General features: G+C 42.3%; 1 protein-coding gene across 3 annotated transcripts in view; it reads right to left on the reverse strand.

Moving 5' to 3' along the window:
* Nucleotides 1–1,380: 1,380 nt before the first annotated feature.
* The window catches only part of si:dkeyp-14d3.1 (transmembrane protein 132C), a 1,122,524-nt gene continuing 1,102,627 nt past the window's right edge, over nt 1,381–21,277 (reverse strand). For all 3 annotated transcript variants that reach the window (XM_060843670.1, XM_060843671.1, XM_060843672.1), the window contains one exon: nt 1,381–3,324. In XM_060843670.1, coding sequence (XP_060699653.1) covers nt 2,128–3,324 — 1,197 coding nt within the window. In that variant the 3' untranslated portion in view covers nt 1,381–2,127. The remainder of the gene's footprint in view (nt 3,325–21,277) is intronic.

The following is a 21,277-nucleotide window of genomic DNA, read 5'->3' on the forward strand; positions in this document are numbered from 1 at the left end:
TTTGGCCTAAAACACTGATTGGAAATAAAGGTTCATGTTATTGAGCTCTAAATGACACCATCCTGCTACTGCTGTAAATCAGTGACAGCTTGGGAAGTATCCCAATTGAAACTTATCAAAAAGGTAATCACAAAATCACTTCATTTAATGGTAATCAGGAGCTCAAGAAAATGGCCTTTAACCTGGTTTTACCAGACCAGGGTCAGTGTTGGCACCCGGCTCAACAAAAGTAGTCACTCTGACTGAGATCCAAGATAAACACCACCACATCAAAGCAGCGCTTCACAGGAGGCTCCAATAGCACTGATGATGTTCCCTAGCCAGGGAACGAAACGTTCGCAGCAAAAACTTCCAGCTCGGCGAACAGAACCACAACAACGGACACCCGAGCTACAAATCTTCAACCAGACTATAAACACCACCACCAGCCCCCGCCCCCAAACACTGTCCTTTTCCAATTTCAAAAGTAAAATGTGTTTCACCAGAACTTGCTGAAAGTTAAGCCTATATCTAGCAACTAAGAGGTCACATATAAATACAACGGATTGCTGAATCTTATAGGTCATACTATTTTGTTCATAAACAATGTTAAGAATTGCTTATCTTTAATTTGACAGGGTGCAAATGATTTGGACACATGTCTTACTAAGCAATTCCTGGCTTACCCTCCAATCCAGTGCAATATTTATCTCCAGTTTTTTTTCCAATGGTGACCTTTTCAGTTGATTTGTAAATAAAGTTGATATTTGCTAAACTGTCACTTATGGCTTTACTGAAACCGATTAGTTTTCAAAGCTTGGATTATTTTCAGCACTGAGAAGTTCAGTAACTACATGCATCATTTGTGTGGTTTAAGCCTGATTTCTTTGAACCTAAATATACACAGGTTAAAATGTTTCCCAAACTTACAACAAAGAATTAACCCAATATAGGTGGTTAGATATAGGAGAAAAGAAAATGAAGTATATACGGGCTTTGAGATATCTTTAAGCCTCTTTGTCACTGTGGAAACTTGATTGAGCTGCATTTAAAACCAGTCTAGAACACTGATATTTGGACACATCTGATAGAATACATCCACGTTCTTCATTTGTTTTGCTGGGGCATTCAAATCACTTACTTTTCGGTATGCTATGCTAACAACTATCTCTGGGCTTTACTGGAATCCTCTCTGGACCAGATATATATGCAGCTATTCATAAAACAAATAGAAGAATTGCATATTACAATGGTATGCTACAAAGTCGGCGGAAAAGGGATAGATTTTTCAAGCTATCTTAAGCAACTTTTATTTACAATGTGTATAATATTTATAAATAAATTTTACATTCTAGTAATCTACAATGCATTCTAGGTATACTTTGTTAAAATATTTCACCGATGTTATAAAGGTAGGTACGGCTCATTACTACAGCATAAATAATAAAATGAAAAACTGAGAGCCTAAATATAAACAAGACATTATAAAATAAATTTTACACAGAACATAGGGTCCAAGAACTCAGAATACAACTGAAGTCCAAGATTAACAAATCATACAAAATGATAACATTTGGAGTTGGCCCTTAAGACACTGGTGATAAAGGCCATCTCCCATGGACCACTGCCATAATGTCATCCAATCAGAAGAGCCGCTTCCATAGACCTCCCCATTCAGAAAGGCGCCTCTAATCAGGGGTGCTCATCATTAATGTTTATTCAGTTTAGAGTGCACTTTCTCTCTCTGTTCATTGCTTCTTCCCTGTGTTGTGATATCTCTTCCTGAATTAATCTGGCATTTATTCCGTCCCATCAGTGCTCTTGCACCTCCATATTTGCATTGACTTTCTATTTTCCAATTCAAAGTCTCGCGCCATATAAATGTCCATAGACATCTCCTCTGCTGGCCTCTTATTCCACTGTCCATCCAAATGACACCCCAATTCATTTGAATTTTGCATTACAATGAATATTAATCTTAACAGGTCGCCATGTGCTGATTTGTCCAGTACCTGTGCAGTTCTGTGCTTTTCTGCCAGTTCTTAATTCCCACAAACTGGTCCCATTGCTGACTGGATTTCCTGCACAATCACCCAAAACTGAAGGCATAAAGGTGAGCAAAGAATGAAAACAGATAGGATAACATAGTTACACATTATCATGTATTCTCTCCATGTAGTTTCTCAGTTCGTGCGAGTCTCCTAAGCCCATGTCCTGACAGACCCATTTAATATCTTCCTCATTACCTAAAAGGATTGAATTTGTAGCAGGGCATCCATCATCCGGAGGAATTGTAGTGAACGTTGTAAACTTTACTCGTTTTCGTTTTGTGGTGGGAGAATTCAAAGGTTCATCTTTGCGGTCCTTCCCATCACTGCAGTGCGCTGATCTATGTATCTGGCCTTGGACGTTTTTCTGGGATCCCCCGTTAAGCAGATGGTTGCTCTCCTCAAAACCTGCTGCCTTGTCTATGACTGTTGTGTGTTCGCAGAGTTGCTGTGGGGATATATCAGCAGAATTCTCCAGTAGCTCAGTCTCATTAGCTAACCAGACCCAGTCATGGGAATGATTCATGTTCCCTTGCGCTTCTGTGGGAATTCGCTTATGCCGGTACTTCAAAGCAAACATGACACAGTTAATTAAGAAGACAAGGATAGCCAGGCAAAAAACACCAAGTAAGGCATACATCCCAATCTCTAAGTCAGTCAGACCTCTAGGAGCCTGGACCAGATCATTTTCATCTATGCTCTCACCACCCACACCATTCCGAGTTAAGTCATTTGAGGGGAAGTTGGCAGCATCCAGGGGGATGTTCTGGAGCTGACTGTCATCTTCTGTAAACTGATCTATTCCATTCACTTTCTTGTTCACGGAAGCTTTGGTGGTACTGCTCACCTTTCCAATGATGCTTTCTTCACGATCTGAAGTAGCACTGCTGAAGTAGCGCCCGTTCTGCCCTGCCCGGTCTTGATCTGCATTCTTTTGCCTCCGGTCACTCGCGTGGTTCTCCATTTCTCCATCAGCATCGTTGTCAGTACTGCCACTCTTCGAGTCTGCATCGTTCTGACCAAATTTTACCTGGACACTGCTACTTCCAACTGCTAGGATACTTTTTCGTTTTGATTTCTGGCAAACTTCACAGATTACCAGTTCAACTTTCACCAAGTTCCCTTGTCCCTCTCCCTCAGCAGTGATGACTGGCCACCATAGCTGCAAATCCTGATAGGTTGAGATGATGGCTCCTTCCTGTGAGGTAACAGTGAGTGTAAAGTCCTTCGGGTCATAGATATCCAGTGGAGTCAGACTGTTATCACTGAATTGGATCCAACTGCTGATTATCGCTTCCTAGAGAGGAATAAATAAAGAAAACAATTCAGGCTTTGTTAACATTGCATTCGGCTTTTGGCCCCGAATTTCATGGGGTCACGTGCTTGGTGGTTCTACTGGGATCCCACCACTGATATCTGACAGTGTTAGCTCCATTACCACCCCCTCAATGGAAATTAGGGATGGGCAATACATTGCTCTGTCAGTGATGTCATCCCCTGAATGGACAATCAAATCTTTCCTACTTCAAAATACAAACACAGCAACAACTGACAAAAGGTAGGATTCAGTGACTCAAATATATATGACATTCCTAGGACCGAAGGCATCATAAACTTCACTCAGGCCAATTCTGAAAGTGGACCATTTGGAGAAAATTTCACATCATGGACTCGATTAAACAATTACAGCAATTCCCCCAGCATCTGCAAATATCACAGACTGTCTCAGCAGACTCCAATTTTTCAGGCAATGGCCCTTTAATGGTATGAAGCAAGATTTCCATCTATTTTCAGGAGGGAACCCCCCACCCCATGGAGTTTCCTGGACAATTGGAGGCCAGCAGCTATGTGCCACACCCAGGACTGGTGGTCACTGTAGGAGAACCAGAAGAAAGATGAAGTATAGATGCCTCTGAGTTTAGTCATAGGCATGTCTGAGCTCTCACTAGGGCTGTGTTATGTCAAGCCTCAGTGAGGGTATTGGGGAGGGTTACTGGTATGAAAGGGTGGGAAGGAGTGGGTGAGGAGCTTCAATTGCACAGAGTGCCAGGGAAGGAGGCATCACTCTTCATTCTGATTGAACAGGAGTCTGTAGGGTTAAATTTGATAGGTTACATGTTCAGTGCAGTCCTCTCCCACCCCCACCCCCCCCCCCCATTGAAATGAAGCAGTGAGGGGCTGTGGTCCTTAATTGGGCATTATTGGGCTACTCGAGGGCCTCAATTGGACCATGGGCAGGTAGCACATGTGACACTTGCCTCACCACCCATAACATCATGAAGGGGGCAAGGATGTGTGGCCCAGTGCCAGTGACATGACTTCCTTATGTAATGAGTCCACCTACTTGTTTTCCTGCCTGTGTTAGCCTGTATCGGTCCCATGCTTGTGGTGAATTAACATGTCATGTATCACAAAATATTGAAAGGGACATTCAAATGCTAGAGGGCAAAACGCAGCAAACACCAAGCTGCACACCAAATCCCAACAAGGACTGAGAACAGGACTGTAGTGGCTACACTCCAGAAATTGGACTGATAATCTGTAGAATGTGCATTCAATTTTCCTTATGGCTGCTTGAGAATCTGGATTAAAAAATAATCAGGAAAAAAACAGCACTTGTAAAAATCAAACAATTCACTCTCGTCCTTCAGGGTTGGAAACATAGAACATAGAACAGTACAGCACAGAACAGGCCCTTCAGCCCACGATGTTGTGCCGACCATTGATCCTCATGTATGCACCCTCAAATTTCTGTGACCATATGCATGTCCAGGAGTCTCTTAAATGTCCCCAATGATCCTGCCTCCACAACTGCTGCTGGCAACGCATTCCATGCTCTCACAACTCTCTGTGTAAAGAACTCACCTCTGACATCCCTCTATACTTTCCTCCAACCAGCTTAAAACTATGACCCCTCGTGTTGGTCATTTCTGCCCTGGGAAATAGTATCTGGCTATCGACTCTATCTATGCCTCTCATTATCTTGTATACCTCAATTAGGTCCCCTCTTCTCTTCCTTTTCTCCAATGAAAAAAGTCTAGCTCAGTCAACCTCTCCTCATAAGATAAGCCCTCCAGTCCAGGCAGCATCCTGGTAAACCTCCTCTGAACCCTCTCCAAAGCATCCACATCTTATAATAGGGCAACCAGGACTGGATGCAGTATTCCAAGTGCGGTCTAACCAAAGTTTAATAGAGCTGCAACAAGATCTCATGACTCTTAAACTCAATCCCCCTGTTAATGAAAGTCAAAACACCATATGCTTTCTTGGGTGGCCGTTTTAAGGGATCTATGTATGTGCACCCCAAGAATCCCTCTGTTCCTCCACACTGCCAAGAATCCTATCCTTAATCCTGTACTCAGCTTTCAAATTTGACCTTCCAAAATGGATCACCTCGCATTTATCCAGGTTGAACTCCATCTGCCACCTCTCAGCCCATCTCTGCATCCTGTCAATGTCCCGCTGCAGCCTACAACAGCCCTCTATACTGTCAACGATACCTCCAACCTTTGTGTCATCTGCAAACTTGTCGACCCATCCTTCAATCCCCTCATCCAAGTCATTAATAAAAATTAAAAACAACAGAGATCCAAGGACAGAGCTCTGTGGAACACCACTCACCACAGACTTCCAGGCAGAATATTTTCCTTCTACTACCGCTCGCTATCTGCTGTTGGCCAGCGAATTCTGTATCCAGACAGCTATGTTCCCCTTAATCCAATTCCTCCTGACCTTCTGAATGAGCCTACCATGGGGAACCTTATCAAATGCCTTGCTGAAGTCCATATACACCACATCCACAGCTCGACCCTCATCAACCTTTCTAGTCACATCCTCAAAGAATTCGATAAGGTTTTTGAGGCACGACCTGCCCCTCACAAAGCCGTGTTGACTGCATTTAATCAAGCCATGCTCTTCCAGATGGTCATAAATCCTATCCCTCAGAATCCTTTCTAACACCTTGCAGACGACAGACGTGAGACTTACTGGTCTGTAATTGCCGGGGATTTCCCTATTTCCTTTCTTGAAGAGAGGAATTACATTCGCCTCTCTCCAGTCCTCACAGAAACCTGCCACTGTGGCTTGGGCTGGTCTGTCTGTGACCTCCATTCCCCAGTAACACAGCTCCGCAGACTCACAGCAAAATAAAAGCGGGGTCAAGGTAAGTGTCTGGTGAGAAAAGTGAGTGTCTTTGGCTCAGGAGTCTTCGGCGAAAAGACTGAGTGAGGAGATTACGCTGCAGTTGAAGAGGGTGAAGACATGACTGCCAAGCTGATTCACTGTGCTGCGTGCATGGTGTGGGAGGTCAGGGACACTGATGGTGTCTCTGGCTCCTGTAGCTGTGGAAAGTGTATACACATTCAGCTTCTGAAGGAGCATCTTGCAGCACTGAAGAAAGAACTAGATGACCTCAGGCTCATCCAAGAGAACGAGAACATTTTTGGACAGGACCTTCAGCAAGGTCATGGCACCGAGCATACCAGAAGAGAGAGGGGAGATGACTATGAGGAAGGAAGAGATGATTCAAATACAAGAAACCCTGGGTGAAGTATGGCACGGTGGGTGGTACGCTGGCACAGTGGTTAGCACTGTTGCCTCACAGCGCCAGAGACCTGGGTTCAATTCCTGCCTCAGGTAACTGTCTGTGTAGAATTTGCACATTCTCCCGTGTCTGCATGGGTTTCCTCCGGGTGCTCTGGTTTCCTCCCACAGTCCAAAAATGTGCAGGTTAGGTGAATTGGCCATGCTAAATTGCCTGTAGTGTTAGGTGAAGGGGTAAGTGTAGGGGAATGGGTCTGGGTGGGTTGCACTTCGGAGGGTTGGTGTGGACTTGTTGGGCTGAATGGCCTATTTCCACACTGTATGTTATCTAATCTAATCTAAGTACCTCTCGTGAACAGGTTGACTCTCTTGGAAACTGTTGAGACAGACGACACTGCCAGTCCAAGAGACGGACAGGTCTGCCAATTGAAAATTGGTGTGGAGGCAGAGCCGAGGAGTCAGACACCATGCAGAGCCATGGTAATAGGGGACTCCATAGTGAGAGGGACTGAAAGGGGTTTCTGCGGCAACAGACAGGATTTGAGGATGGTGTGTTGCCTTCCTGGTGCCAGGGTCCAGGATGTCACCAACAGAGTGCAGGGAATCCTCAAGGGCAAAGGTGAAGAGCCAGAGGTGGTGGTGCATCTCAGCACAAATCTCGTCAGGAAGAAGAGGAGGGACATTCTACAGGGCGGGGCTTCAGAGAACTCGGAAAAAGGCTGAAAAGCAGGACTTCCAGGGAGGTTATCTCCGGTTTGCTTCCAGCTCCTTGGGCTGGATTGGGCAGGAACAGGGGGATAATGGACTTGAATATGTGGCTAGGGAACTAGTGCAGGAAGCAAGGATTTAAATTCTTGGATCACTGGGGTATGTTTTGCCGTAAGGATAAATTATACAAGAGGGACGGGTTGCACTTTAATAGGTGGGAGATCAGCAATCTGGTAGGCAGGTTTGCCACTGCAACACAGGGGTGTTTAAACTAAGTAGTTGGGGGGAGAGGATAAACTGGAAATTTAAGAAGAAAATTATAAGGGAAAGTGAGAATAAGAGAAGTTAAGAAAGCCAACAGAATCAACGGAGCAGAAAACTCAAGAAGGGAATCATACAGTATACTCAAGTGAAATAGGGATTGATAGGGTGAGGGGGGTAACAAATTAAAAATATATATATGAATGCACGAAGCATAAGAAACAAGGTGGATGAGCTTCAGGCTCAGTTGGAAATTGGCAGGTACAATGTGGGGATAACTGAGACATGGCTTCAAGTGGACAGGGCCTGGAAAATGAATATTCAAGGCTATACGTGCGCTGAGAAATTCTAAATGTGGAAAGACCCTAATGAGAGTTATCTACAGACTCCCAAACAATAGTCTTGATGCAGGTTGTAAGCTGAATAAGGAGTTGAAATTGGCCTGTTGCAAAGGTATTATTACAATTGTTATTAGATTAGATTAGTTACAGTGTGGAAACAGCCTTTCGGCCCAACATGTCCATACCGACCCACCGAAGCGCAACCCACTCACCTACCTAACACTACGGGCAATTTAGCTTGGCCAATTCACCTAACCTGTACATTTTTGGACTGTGGGAGGAAACGGGAGCACCCGGAGGAAATCCATGCAGACACAGGGAGAATGTGCAAACTCCACACAGTCAGTCAGTCGCCTGAGGTGGGAACTAAACTCAGGTCTCTAGCGCTGTGAGGCAGCAGCGCTAACCACTGTGCCACCATGCCGCCCACAGTGTTCACGATATGTTCACGAGATTAGATTAGATTAGTTTAGTTGGTTATGGGGGATTTCAACATGCAAGTAGACTGGGAGAATCAGGGTGGTACTGACCCTAAGAAAGGGAGTTTGTGGAGTGCCTCCAAGATGGATTCTTAGAACAGCTTGTACTGGAGCCTACCAGGGAGAAGGCAATTCTGGATCTGGTGTTGTGCAATGAACTGGATTTGATCAGAGACCTTGAAGTAAAGAATCATTAGGAGGCAGTGACCATACTATGATAAGTTTTAATCTGCAATTTGAGAGGGAGAAGGGAGAATCGGAAGTGTCAGTATTGCATTTGAACAAAGGGAACTATGGAGCTATGAGGGAGGAGCTGGCCAAAGTTCAATAGTGCAATACCCTAGCAGGGATGGCAGTGGAACAATAATGGCAGGTATTTCTGGGTATAATGCAGAAGGTGCAGGATCAGTTCATTCCAAAGAGGACGAAAGATCCTAAGGGGAGGCAGAGGCGGCCATGACTGACGAGGGAAGTTAAGGGCTGTATAAATATAAAAGAGAAGAAGTATAACATAGCAAAGATGAGCAGGAAACTGGAGAATTGGGAAACATGTAAAGAGCAACAGAGGATAACTAAAAAGGCAATACGTGGAGAAAAGATGAGGTACAAAGGCAAAATGGCCAAAAATATAAAGGAAGATGGTAAAAGCATTTTTAGGTATGTGAAAAGAAAAAAAAATGGTTAATATTAAAATTGGGCCCTTGAAGACAGAAACAGGTGAATTTATTATGGGAACAAGGAAATGGCAGGAGAGCTGAACAGGTACTTTGCTTGTGTCTTCCCCAGTGAAGACAGATCCAATTTCCCAGATGTAATACAGGCTGAAGGATCTAGGGTAATGGATGAACTGAAGGGAATTTATATTAGGCAAGAAATAGTGCTGGATAGACTGTGAGGTCTGAAGGATGATAAGTCCCCAGGACCTGATGGTCTGCATCCCAGAGTACTTAAGGAGGTAACTCTAGAAATCATGGATGCATTGGTGATCATTTTCCAATGTTCAATAGATTCAGGACCAATTCCTGCAGATTCGAGGGTGGCTAATGTTGTCCCACTTTTCAAGAAAGGAGTGAGAGAGAAAACAGGGAATTATAGACCGGTTAGGCTGGCATCAGTGATGGGAAAAATGCTAGAATCAATTATAAAAGATGAAATTACAACTCATTTGGATAGCAGTAACATGATAGGTCAGAGTCCGCATGCATTTATGAAGGGGAAATCGTGCTTGACTAATCTTCTGGAATTTTTTTAAGATGTAACTATGAAGATGGACAAGGGACAGCCAGTGGATGTAGCACCTGGACTTTCAGAAAACCTTTGATAAAGTCCCACATAAGAGAATAGTGTGCAAAATTCAGGCACATAGTATTAGGGGCAAAATACTGACTTGGATTGAAAATTGGCTGGCTGACAGGAAGCAAACAGTAGTGATAAACAGGTCCCTTTCGGAATGGCAGGCGGTGACCACTGGGGTACCACAAGGTTCGGTTTACAATATACATTAATGATTTAGATGAAGGCATTAAAAGTAATATTAGCAAATTTGCTGATGACACAAAGCAGGGTGGCAGGGTGAAATATGAGGAGGATGTTATGAGAATACAGGGTGACTTGGACAGGCTAGGTGAGTGGACGGATGCATGGCAGACGTAGTTTAATGTGGATAAATGTGCGGTTATCCACTTTGGTGGCAAGAACAGGAAGGCAGATTACTATCTAAATGGAGTCAAGTTAGGTAAAGGGAAAGTACAACGAGATCTAGGTGTTCTTGTACATCAGTCAATGAAAGCAAGCAAGCAGGTACAGCAGGTAGTGAAGAAAGCTAATAGCATGCCGGCCTTCATAACAAGAGGAATTGATTATAGGAGCAAAGAGGTCCTTCTACAGCTGTACAGGGCCCTGGTGAGACCGCACCTGGAGTGTGGAGTTTTGGTCTCCAAATTTGAGGAAGGACATTCTGGCTATTGAGGGAGTGCAGCGTAGGCTCACGAGGTCAATTCCCGGATTGGCGGGACTATCGTATGTTGAAAGATTGGAGAGATTGGGCTTGTATACACTTGAGTTTAGAAGGATGAGAGGGGATCTGATTGAGACGTATAAGATTATTAAAGGATTGGACACACTGGAGACAGGAAGCGTATTTCTGTTGATGGGTGAGTCCAGAACCAGAGGACGCAGTTTAAAAATAAGGGGTAGGCCATTTAGAACAGAGTTGAGGAGAAACTTCTTCACCCAGAGAGTGGTGAGTGTATGGAATGCTCTGCCCCAGAAGCAGTGGAGGCCAAGTCTCTGGATACTTTCAAGAAAGAGTTGGATAGATCTCTTAAAGATAGTGGAAACAAGGGTTATGGGGAACAGGATACTGGTTGAGGATGATCGGTCATGCTCATAATGAATGGTGGTGCTGGCTCGAAGGGCTGAATGGCCTACTCCTGCACTTATTGTCTATTGACTTAGGCTTCTGAGAGCTGTTCAATGGGCTAGACAGAAACACAAAAATGGAACTAGATCTCCTGATTGGTTGCAGCCTTGGCATTGATTCACAATACCACAAGCGCATACTCAACACCACTGGTGTGCGTACTCGTCAATAATGTCTGGAGATTGATGCCACACGTGGGTGAGAATTCCTATGGACTGGACTCCATGGAGTTTCTAGGCTTCAGATAAAAAGGGCAAAGAAACCTCCTGCTGACTATCACCACCCACCCAGCCTCAAGTGATGAATTGGCAATTTCATATTTTGAACACTACTTGGAAGAAACAGTGAGAGTAGCTCAGCGGGAGGGGATTATAACTTTCATCATTAAAAGGCGCTTGATAGCACCACCAACAAAGCTAGTCTAGTTATGAGGGATATAGTTATTAGACTTGTTTGTAACAGACAGCGGGAGAAACAAAATGAGGAAATAACTACAGTGAACGTTATAGAAAAGATCTGGTAGCCTAAGACATCCATGAGGTACTATGCACCATGTACAGTAACAGTTCTCCCACTGAGGTTCGCGGACGTAGCGATCTGTAGAGATTTTACAGGGGGATTTGTGAAATAATCTCACCAGCAGACATGAAAGAAAGAGAAAAAAAACACAAAAAGTGGGATGACAAAAAAGGGAAAAGGATAAGCTCCCCACTTTGTGTAAACTACCTCGTATGTATACTCTGGTGCTCCCAAAAATATCCCGGGCCTTCTTCACAGTGACAGGTGCTCCTGTTGCCATTGTTTTCTGTTATGAGCCTCACAGTTACTCTCAGCAGAAGTGCTGGGAAGGTGGGACACCATTTGCTAGTGTGATACCAGGGTGAATTCAATTTGGTCTCATGCAGTGAGCAAGTGCCATCAAGGAGCCCAGTGAGCCAGCGCCAGAATAACACTGCCTGGTTTGCTGAGTGTTTCCAAATTTTTCTGTCTATACTAATCATCTGTTTAATTTAATTTAGATTGAAACCTTCACTATGTCGCAAAAAACAGTATATTACTTGAATAATTAAATACCACAAAAGAAACTGGGCTGGGTTTGCACAGGTTTGTATAATATTTCTGAGGATGTCAACTATAATAGAATAATTTTCTATTAAAGGAAGTTGGTTTAAAATTAGAATATTAACATACTTTAAGCCTCTAAATAGTGATAGTGCAGTTAAAACTGTTTCAGCCGATAGCTGTTGCATTGGATGGGATTTGACAATTGCTTAGGTTGTGCACCCATAACACCAAGACAAACGTTTAACCATGTTTAAGGTCATGTAGTTGTTACATGCATAAGAATGTTGGTGGAGGTGCACTTATCTTTTATCATCAGTTTGTGCAGTTGGTCTCATTGTCTGCATCAGTGAAGTTATCCTGAAATTGTCACTCTAAATAATTACCTGCTTCCAGAAAAGCATTGCTAAGGTGCTTTCTACTTAGCATTAAAATGTAGATAAGAGTCTGTGAATAGCAATCTACTTGGAAAGGGGTCCTTTCATCAAATGGTTTGCGAGCCACTGATCTACAGCGACAGGGCTGCAGACCGCCACAATATGTAACCTTCGGCTTTGCGTATCTGTCAGTTCACTTACTGGACCATAAAGGCAGCTCACCCCATCTTCTCGAGAGCAAATTAGGATGCACAACAAAAACTAGCCTTGCCAAAAATGTTCACATTCCTTGAATGAGCAATTAAGAAGATTTCTCAATTAAAGGTGATAATGAGTTTATCGTGTGTAGATCATTCCAGAACTGCTCCATTCCAGAAACCAGTTAGTGGAAGACAGAACTGGAATCTAATCTTTAGACATACATAAGCCTTTATTCATAGAGGCACACATTAGAAACATGTATTTCCTAACCCAATAATCACAGTTTCATAAAGCTTCTAATGTAATCGTTTTGTAAAGCCTTTACAATTTAAGTACCCCATTTCAAAAGATACACAAAAGGATCTGCTATGTTTCTGTAAATGGAAATGCAGAGGAATCGTCAGTAATCATCAATTAATATATAATTAACAAGGAGCAGTGAGAGGCCCCCTTGAAATTGAGGTACCAACCTGATGCAGCTACAATATGGGACTACTTGCAGACTAAATACTGAAAGCACCAAGTCATAGCTATTCCTAAATAATAGATCACAACCAATGGATTAGGCAAAAGCTCTGCAACCCTCCCACATACAGGTAGCGATCCAATAATCCAGAAATTTGCCAGAGTATATTCTGACCACAAACTTCACGAAATATCCAATCTAGCATAATAGGTCACTCTCAATCATTATCAAAGTGAGGAAGTTGTTAGTGTCAAGCGGCACCTACCCAGAAATGCTTAGTTTAGGTTCCTGAGCCAACACATTCCAAACCTTATTAGAATCACTGTCCAATATGGAAACAAAACCTGAACTGCGAAGGGAGAGTGACTGCTTTTGAGAGCAAGGCAGTATTTACCTGAGTGTGGCATCAAGGAGTCCCCAGTTAGAACCTAGTCAAATGGAATCTAAAGGAAAACTCTCCACTGGCTGGAGTAATATGTGGCACAAGTAAGATGGTTATGGCCGTTGGGACCCAATCATCTCAGTTTCAGGACACTGCCGCAGGACTTCAGTCCAGTAACTATGGGCAGCCAACTTAGGTACTTTACCCTACCTCAAAGTCGGAATGGGGCTGTTGACCCCCATTCACAATTCCTCAGTTCATGAAACTTGCCATTCCTCGTATACAGGAGAACAATTTCCAATCTTGGACAGATAAATGCCAGGTAAACTTCACATCACAAGAATGACAAACAATGTTGATCACCAAGAAGGAAAATCCTAACTGTGTCATATCATTGCCTAACTTCCCACCTTCCACAAAACTGGAGTCTCAATGGGAACTGCCTCATAAAGACCAAGGTTGCTGGAGGAAGTCAGAAGTCAGCCCAACTCCTGACTGCCTACTGACTCCCTACCATGTACAGCGTAGGACTCCAGCATGTGATGAAATACACTGAACTTACTGGGATTGATGAGCATGGTGGCTCAAATAATTAACCCCCTCTCCTTGTGATACGCTTCAAATCTCCATAGGTTTGGTGTGAGGATTTCTTCAACCTCACTGAAGGCACACTGAACTGATGGCAGATAAGACAAATAAACAAAACTAAGAACTATAGATGCTGAAGATCTGAAACAGATACTGAAATTGCTGGAGAAACTTAGTGGGTTTGGCAGCATCTGTGATGAGAAAGCAGAGTTAACATTTTGGGTTAAGTGACCCTTCTTCAGAACAGATGAGACAAACCTCCATTTAGTATCACTAAATGATTTTGTCTCACAGAATAGCATTCAGGAACTGGTCAGAATTCCTCAGTTTCTGTACATCTTCAGCTGGTATAACTGATAATGTGACATAAAAGGGTTTCCCTGCTTTTCCATATTGATGGGCCGATTGACTTTACCTAAAGAGAATAACTTCTCTGCATCTTGCTCCCGCCTGGGGAGAGCTTCCTTCCTTTTCCTCCTGCCGTCTTGCAGCACTATTTCTGTCTTCTAATTTTAATAGCACCCATATTCTGCTTATTTTTTATTTGAAAAGAAACTTACTCTGTCAAAAATCTTGCCCCTTTCCATTTCTAATAGGCTGACAGAAATCAGAGTTCTCTGTCAGAACAGTGACAGTCAACTTTGTGAATACCTAAGCAAGCTAATGAACCACTTATTAACTCAGAATTTGCTGGCAATATAAATGTGAGGTAAAGGTGAAAGCCATTATTCAATATTTAATACTCTTAAAGGCGCAAGGGAAAATCTGGAGTTTGTGTTCAATCAAAAGTTGCTGCACTGGTGTAAGAATCCTATAATGAGGTACTTTACATTTCCATCATGGGCTTCTCCTATGAAAACATTTAATATTTAAATGGTCATTGTCACGTGATGCATCCGGTGCACGTTCATCTTTTTGCTTCACTGATTAAACTGATTTGATACATTGGCTTGCTGTTGACCTTGAGTAAACTTGATGCTAAATTCATTTCAGTTTAACAAACTTTAGAAAGTATCCTCTCCTGCCCTCAAGTAATGTGTTGATTGATTTCCCAGTGACCACAAGTAATATCAGGAGTAGAGATGCTGGAATGGACACAGATTTTATGGAGGAGCAGCAGCTGCCCCTCCTATTAATGGCCAGGATTTAGGGCTTGGCCTATTAAGGGTTGGATTATGTGGTTATAGCAATGCCGAACTCCCCAACCCATCAGTGAGGAAATTCACTAGGTCAAACACTAGTTGGGCATTTAAATGCCATTCAGCAAGCTTCTCATCTAATTTAGCCCCTTGCCCGGTTGCCACTGAGATCCTAGACCATGTGAGGCTGCAAGTCAAACAGAGGTCAGCAGTGTCAGAAGCTGAAGAATGTCCCTGGAGGCTCAGGTCATGCATCCATGGAGAGTCAGTGGAGTGGCTTTGAGCAATCAGCTCCACTCCCCATTTCTGCCCTGGTGGAGGCTAATAGACGCACTGTACCCCAAACCCAGCAGGTAGGTGCCTCACTTTCCCAGTTGGGAAAGCAACCACTTTCTGGCTTGCCACAGAGGCAGGTAATTGAACTGGTTGAATTTACCTGTTAAGGGTCTTAATTGTTGCAAAGGCCACTCATGAACATTCGTGAGCAGAAGCTAATTGCTGAGTTAGAAAGGAGGAAATAAGTGACTCTCCAGGCCCTTCCCATCGCAATCAGGGAGGGGAAGGCTGTGCCCAATAATCCAAGTGGAGAGGATACTTTATATGTTTCTCATTTTGATTTATATGTTTCTGTGTCATGTTACACAAAAAAAGTTTAGAATGATGCATTTTCCTACATTAATGCTGGTGAATAATAGTCATTCCCCAGTGACCTCTGTAGTCAACAACTCAAGACTGACAATTAGTGTTTTTGAATGAATAGGAGATGAATGGCAAGGAAAAGATCGAATTCATGGCGCTCAGCGAAGGAGGACTCTCTCCTGAGAAAAATATAGGTCAATGTTCAGATTTTGTGAGAAACAATTTGTTTCCCACTCTCTTGCCCATGTGCCATCTGTTATCAAACACCAGAAAAGACATACATTCTGAAATTCTGCAGACCCTCCCCCGGTCTTCTGGAATAATTTCAGTGCTGAACTGGTGGAGTCTCCCAGTGATGTAAAATTAATGACTATCTCTCTGAACCTTCCCTTCATCTGTCAACACCATATGAGGGAAATACACAAGAATCTGCCTAACATTTCCAGGTCATTGCTTCAAAGTACACAAAGTAAATTTTAAATACTCTCTTTTTTCTTAATCTACTAGGTGAAACGATGGTTAAACATTTGTCAGGATAATTGAGAAGAGAATATATTTTGCAGCATTGGATGATTTTCAGCAAGAATGAGTGACACAGGGTGATGTGCACTGTTAAAATCATGGGATTTGGAACTGCTACCAAGAAAAAGAAATTTATTGTTGATTTGCCTATTTTGAGGGTGTAACATGTGTGAGACCAATTTTGGATTGCAATGTGCTGCAACCAATCTAGCCCAGCTGAATGCCAGACACCTACCTGGAAGTAGATGCTTAGGATTATTGCCTTAGATTTATGCCATTTAGGGTCCAAATGTCAGTTTTTATGAGCCTAATGCAGAGTTTGTACTATGCAAGTTGATCTAATCATGAGGAACGGTTGTTAGGTAGTCAGAAAAGGTTTTGGAAATATTCCTCCTGCTTCCAGAACATCGGCCTCTGGCCTCTCTCAGTTTTACTTCTTCCTGCACCATGTGATACACAAAGGTATGAACCAGTCCAGCAACGTTCTCCTGATGGGTACAAGACTGGTGACACAGCACAGTATTGAAGGTTCAAAAATCGGAAACTTGGTCAGTTTTTTTCATAATGTGATAGAATTGTGAAGCAGACTGAAGTGGGGCAGTAGAACTGAAAGCCATAGGACGTTGAAACAAAAGCAGGAAGAATTAATTCCATATCAGAGAAGGGACAGTGATTGAAGCTGGGAGTGGAAAGCTCAGTGGACTGCTGCTCAAAGCAGCAGTCTTTTTTATTACAAAATGCAGAATTTCCCAGCAGCAGCAGACTGGATTTGGCAAGGGAGAGAGGGAAGTGCTTCATTTGGTCAAATTACTTTATCTGTAAAAGCCTAAGTCAAGATACAGTCAGTTCTGAAATCGAAAGTGATGTGGACTGGCACTTAGCATAAATAATTCCATTTCACCAGTTTAAAAGGGTAGAGAGGACTGTGTGTGGGCATGGGAGTGGGAGATGGAGAAGGAGGAATCTGGAAATGCTTAATGTAAGTATTAATTTGCCATTTAATAAGTCTTACAGACTTTATTTTTTTCATCACCAGTCCACATTAAATTAGCCTTCCCCTGGTCCCACATGGAAAGAGTTGCTTGTAGATATTTGCACAATGGCTGGTCTACCTTGCAATTTTAATATTTATCGCAAGACTCTTTCTCTCAATCCTGCAAGTGTGTGAACTGTCTGAATTCTGAGTACGTGCAGGGAGAACTTCAACGTAAACTTTGGAGGAAAAGACAGAGATCATCCTTCAATATTTTGAATTATTTTGCCACAGTATCTGGCAACTTCGCCAAACTCACCCAGTACAGTCAATATTATTCCTTTTCCTTTTTAAAAACTACAAGAATGTAAGAAACAGGAGTAGGCCATTCAACCCCTCAAGTTTGATCTTCCCCAGGCTGCAGCTTCTGCTTGTTCCTCACATTTCTCAACTCCTTCATATTTCAAAACTCTATTCAGCCTCCTCTTTAAATCCTTCAGGAATTTAACCTCCAAGACTTGGTGGGGTAGAAACCTGGAGCACTCATTATCCTCTGGGTAGTGGCAAGTCAGCTTTAAATAAGCACACCTTACTTGAAACTACTTCCCCTAGTTTGAGATTCCCCCATTAGCAGAATGATCTTCTCAATGTCGACCTTGTCAAATTCCCTCAGAATCTTCCAGAATGTTTCAGTAAGATCACCTTCATTCCTCTAAACTCTAATGGATAAAGGCCTAATGCACTTCGCTGATCTTGGTAAGTCAATCCCTTCACTGCAGGGAAAGAAAAGGAGTCTGAGCTGTTTATAGCCACAGCATTTAAGCGGTCAAATATTCTCCAAAATGGTAGACAAATTCTGTCAAGACAATTCTGTCAAGATGGGTCTTCCATCAAACGCTCAGAAAACAATGACACCCTTCCAATCAGTTCCCCCACCTCCCATTGATTACTGTCAAGGTAACATGCTTTAAGATGTGAATTATTGTCTATATCTTCAGCATCTCCCATTGATGAAAGCAGATGTAGACAATAAATTCAATTGTTGCCTCCAATGAGGAGTATTTGAATTAATGCTCAAAGTTGGCTGAGAGATCTATTTAACTTACTGCCTTTATTGATATTATTGCCACATTTAGAAGTGAACTGCATCAGAAACTACTGCATATCCTTCAAGTACTTAAGTATTCAGGTTGCCAACTGAGAGACAAGTCCAAACTTTCCATCTTTGACTGTTGGACCATCAAAGCAATCTCATGCTGATCAAAATACTGATGTGCATTGATTTGGACTCTGGCCAGATGTCCTGAACAAACAAAACAAAAACAACAAAGCAACAACAGGCACACTTTATCTTATTGATAGGATTTATTAATATCCATTATTGAAGGGATGTGAGAGACAGTGAGACCAGGAAATTAGTAACCTGCTTGTGGAATATCAGTTGTGGGGAAGTTATTGGAATTTTTAATTAAGGACAGAATGACGGAGTACTTAAAGAAATTTCAGCTAATTAGACAAAGCCAACATGGACATATAAGGGGAGATCATGTCTAAGAAAATAATTTTGGTATTGAGAAAGGAGGAAAGAGGAAAATGCCAATGGATACTTTCTACATGGGTTGCCAAAGCGCATTCAAAAATAAGAACCTGTAAGCTCAAATTAAAACTCATGGAATTGAAGGTAGGCTATTGATTTGGTTAATATATTGGTTCTGTTGTAGAAGACAGGGTACAGATGATGGGTACACACTTGAATTCGAAGCATCTGCGATGAAGCCTTAACTATTTACTGCATTTATCAATACCTTGGATAATGTTATTCAGCACCATGTATTCAGATGCCATAACGATTCATGGTGCTGTAGACAGGTGCACAACATTATGAAGAAACATTGAGAGTTTAAGTGTGGTAGTATCTCTACTCCTGGACCAGGAGGTCCAGGTTCAAGTCCCACTGCTCTAGAGGTATGTAATAACGTCTCTGAACAGATTGGTTTAAAAATAAGTTAATTAAATCAAAAAAAGTTTACATGTTAACTGGTTGTGGTAACTATATTAAAGAATGCTACAGGTGATTAGGAGATGGAGAAAAACTATTCACTGTCTGGAAGACCATTTCTGGATATGAGAAGGAAAGAGAGAGATTAAGTAAGTGGGAAAAACAAAGAAATGCCAGGACTAAAATAGAACAAAAGCAATATGGATACTGGAGAATCTGAAATCAAAACAGAAAGTGCTGGAGAAAGTCAGCACATCCAGCAACATCAAAAGGAGAAAGAAACATAGTTAACATTTTGAGTCCAATATGGTTCTTGTTTAGAACTGTGTCACATGGCTCAAACAATGTATAATTAAAAATGAACTCATGGATCGTTAACCTTTCAAACTTGAGGGCTCATGTATAAAGTAGAGAAAGTTGTTGAAAACGTATACAAAGCAACATCCGGAATACCGGTTAGATCACATCTGGAGTTCCGTGTACTCTTCTGAGTACTGCATCTCAGAATAGATAGATTGACTTTGGAAGGAGTGCAGTATGGTTTTACGAGATTGTTACTATGACTCCAAGAATTCAAATCTGAAGAGAAACTGTAAAAACTAGGCTTGTATTTCCCAAATGTAACAACCACAAACAACAAGCCTTCAGATCGCTTTCCCCCCCCCCACTTTATGTAGTAACATACTAAGGAATTCAGAGGGGTACTCTCACATCAGCATGGGTATGAATCTTATCATTGAAGTGGCATTAACAAAAAGGAGATACTAAAATAAGTGCCCAAAGCATGGTCAAAAGAGCTAGCTATTGAAGAGTTTCTGAAATGAGGAGCGTGTGGTTGAGGTGAGATGGTGTCCAAATCTTTGGATTAGATTAGGGTAGTTGATGTAGTTTATATAGATTTCAAGAAGGCCTTTGTCAAGAGAAACTGGTAAAGAAGATAACAACTCATGGAATACTGGGTAACATGGGAAGATGAATCCAAAATTGGCTTAGTGACAGGAGACAAAGGGTGATGGTAAAAGGGTGTGTATTTGACTGGAGCGCAGTGTGCAGTGGCATATCCCATGGATCAGCGCTGGGTCCCTTATTGTTTATGATATTCATAAACGATGCAGATAAGAATATAGGAGAATGATAAGTAAGTTTATGGATGACACAAAGATTGGCTGGGTGGTTGATAGTGAGGAAGAAGGTATTAGGTTGCAGGAAGATAGAAACAGATTGGCTAGATGGAATTTAACTCTGATAAGTGTGAGGTGATGCACTTTGGAGAGAGAACAAGACAAAGGAATACTCAGTGAATGGCAAGACATTAGGAAGCTCAGAGGAACAGAGAGATCTTGGGGTGCCTATCCACAGATCTCTGAAGGCAGCAGGACACGTTAATAGGATGGTTAAGAAGGTATGCGGGATACTTAACATTATTGGTCATGGCGTAAATTATAAGAGCAGGCAGATCATGTTGGAATCAGAGACTCCCTACAGTGTGGAGTTGTACAGAACTTTGGTTAGGCTGAAGTACATGCACAGCACAGGGTGGGGGGTGGTGGAATTCTAAAGAGAAAGGCAAGAGGTTTAGAGAGATTTTGAGGAGAATCATTTCCATCCAGAGGGTGGCGAGGGTCCAGAATACATTGCTTCATTATCTTTAAGAAGTATTTGGACGAGCAATTGAAATATCATAACCTTCAAGGCTATGGACTTGCAGGAAAATGGGACTAGTGTAGGTACAAACTGATGGGCAGAAGGGTCTCTTGTGCACTGTATGACTGTGAGAAGCTTCAGCTGAGGAGACAGTCTTTAATGGGGAATTACTTAAAATCCAGAATGCCCAATAGGCCAAAATTACAAGATAAGAGACCGCATGGAATTGTGGAACTAAAGGATGTCACTGAGACAGAGGGGGAGCAAGGCAGTGGAGAAACTTGAAAACAAATGTCAAGTTTAAAATAAAGGTATTGATGGACTGGAAATTAATGAGGGCCAACAAACAGACAGACAATGGGTTAAAGGGTATTGTGGACTTTGAATACAGGTAGCAAAGATTTGGATGCATGTAAGTTCATGGAAGGTGAAAAATGAGAAATAATTAGAATAGTCAAGACTGAGGTTCAATGGTTATGTGTTAAGACCTTCTATGGGTTTGGAC

The sequence above is a fragment of the Hemiscyllium ocellatum genome, chromosome 24, assembly GCF_020745735.1.
Source record: "Hemiscyllium ocellatum isolate sHemOce1 chromosome 24, sHemOce1.pat.X.cur, whole genome shotgun sequence".
Classification (NCBI taxonomy): domain Eukaryota; kingdom Metazoa; phylum Chordata; class Chondrichthyes; order Orectolobiformes; family Hemiscylliidae; genus Hemiscyllium; species Hemiscyllium ocellatum.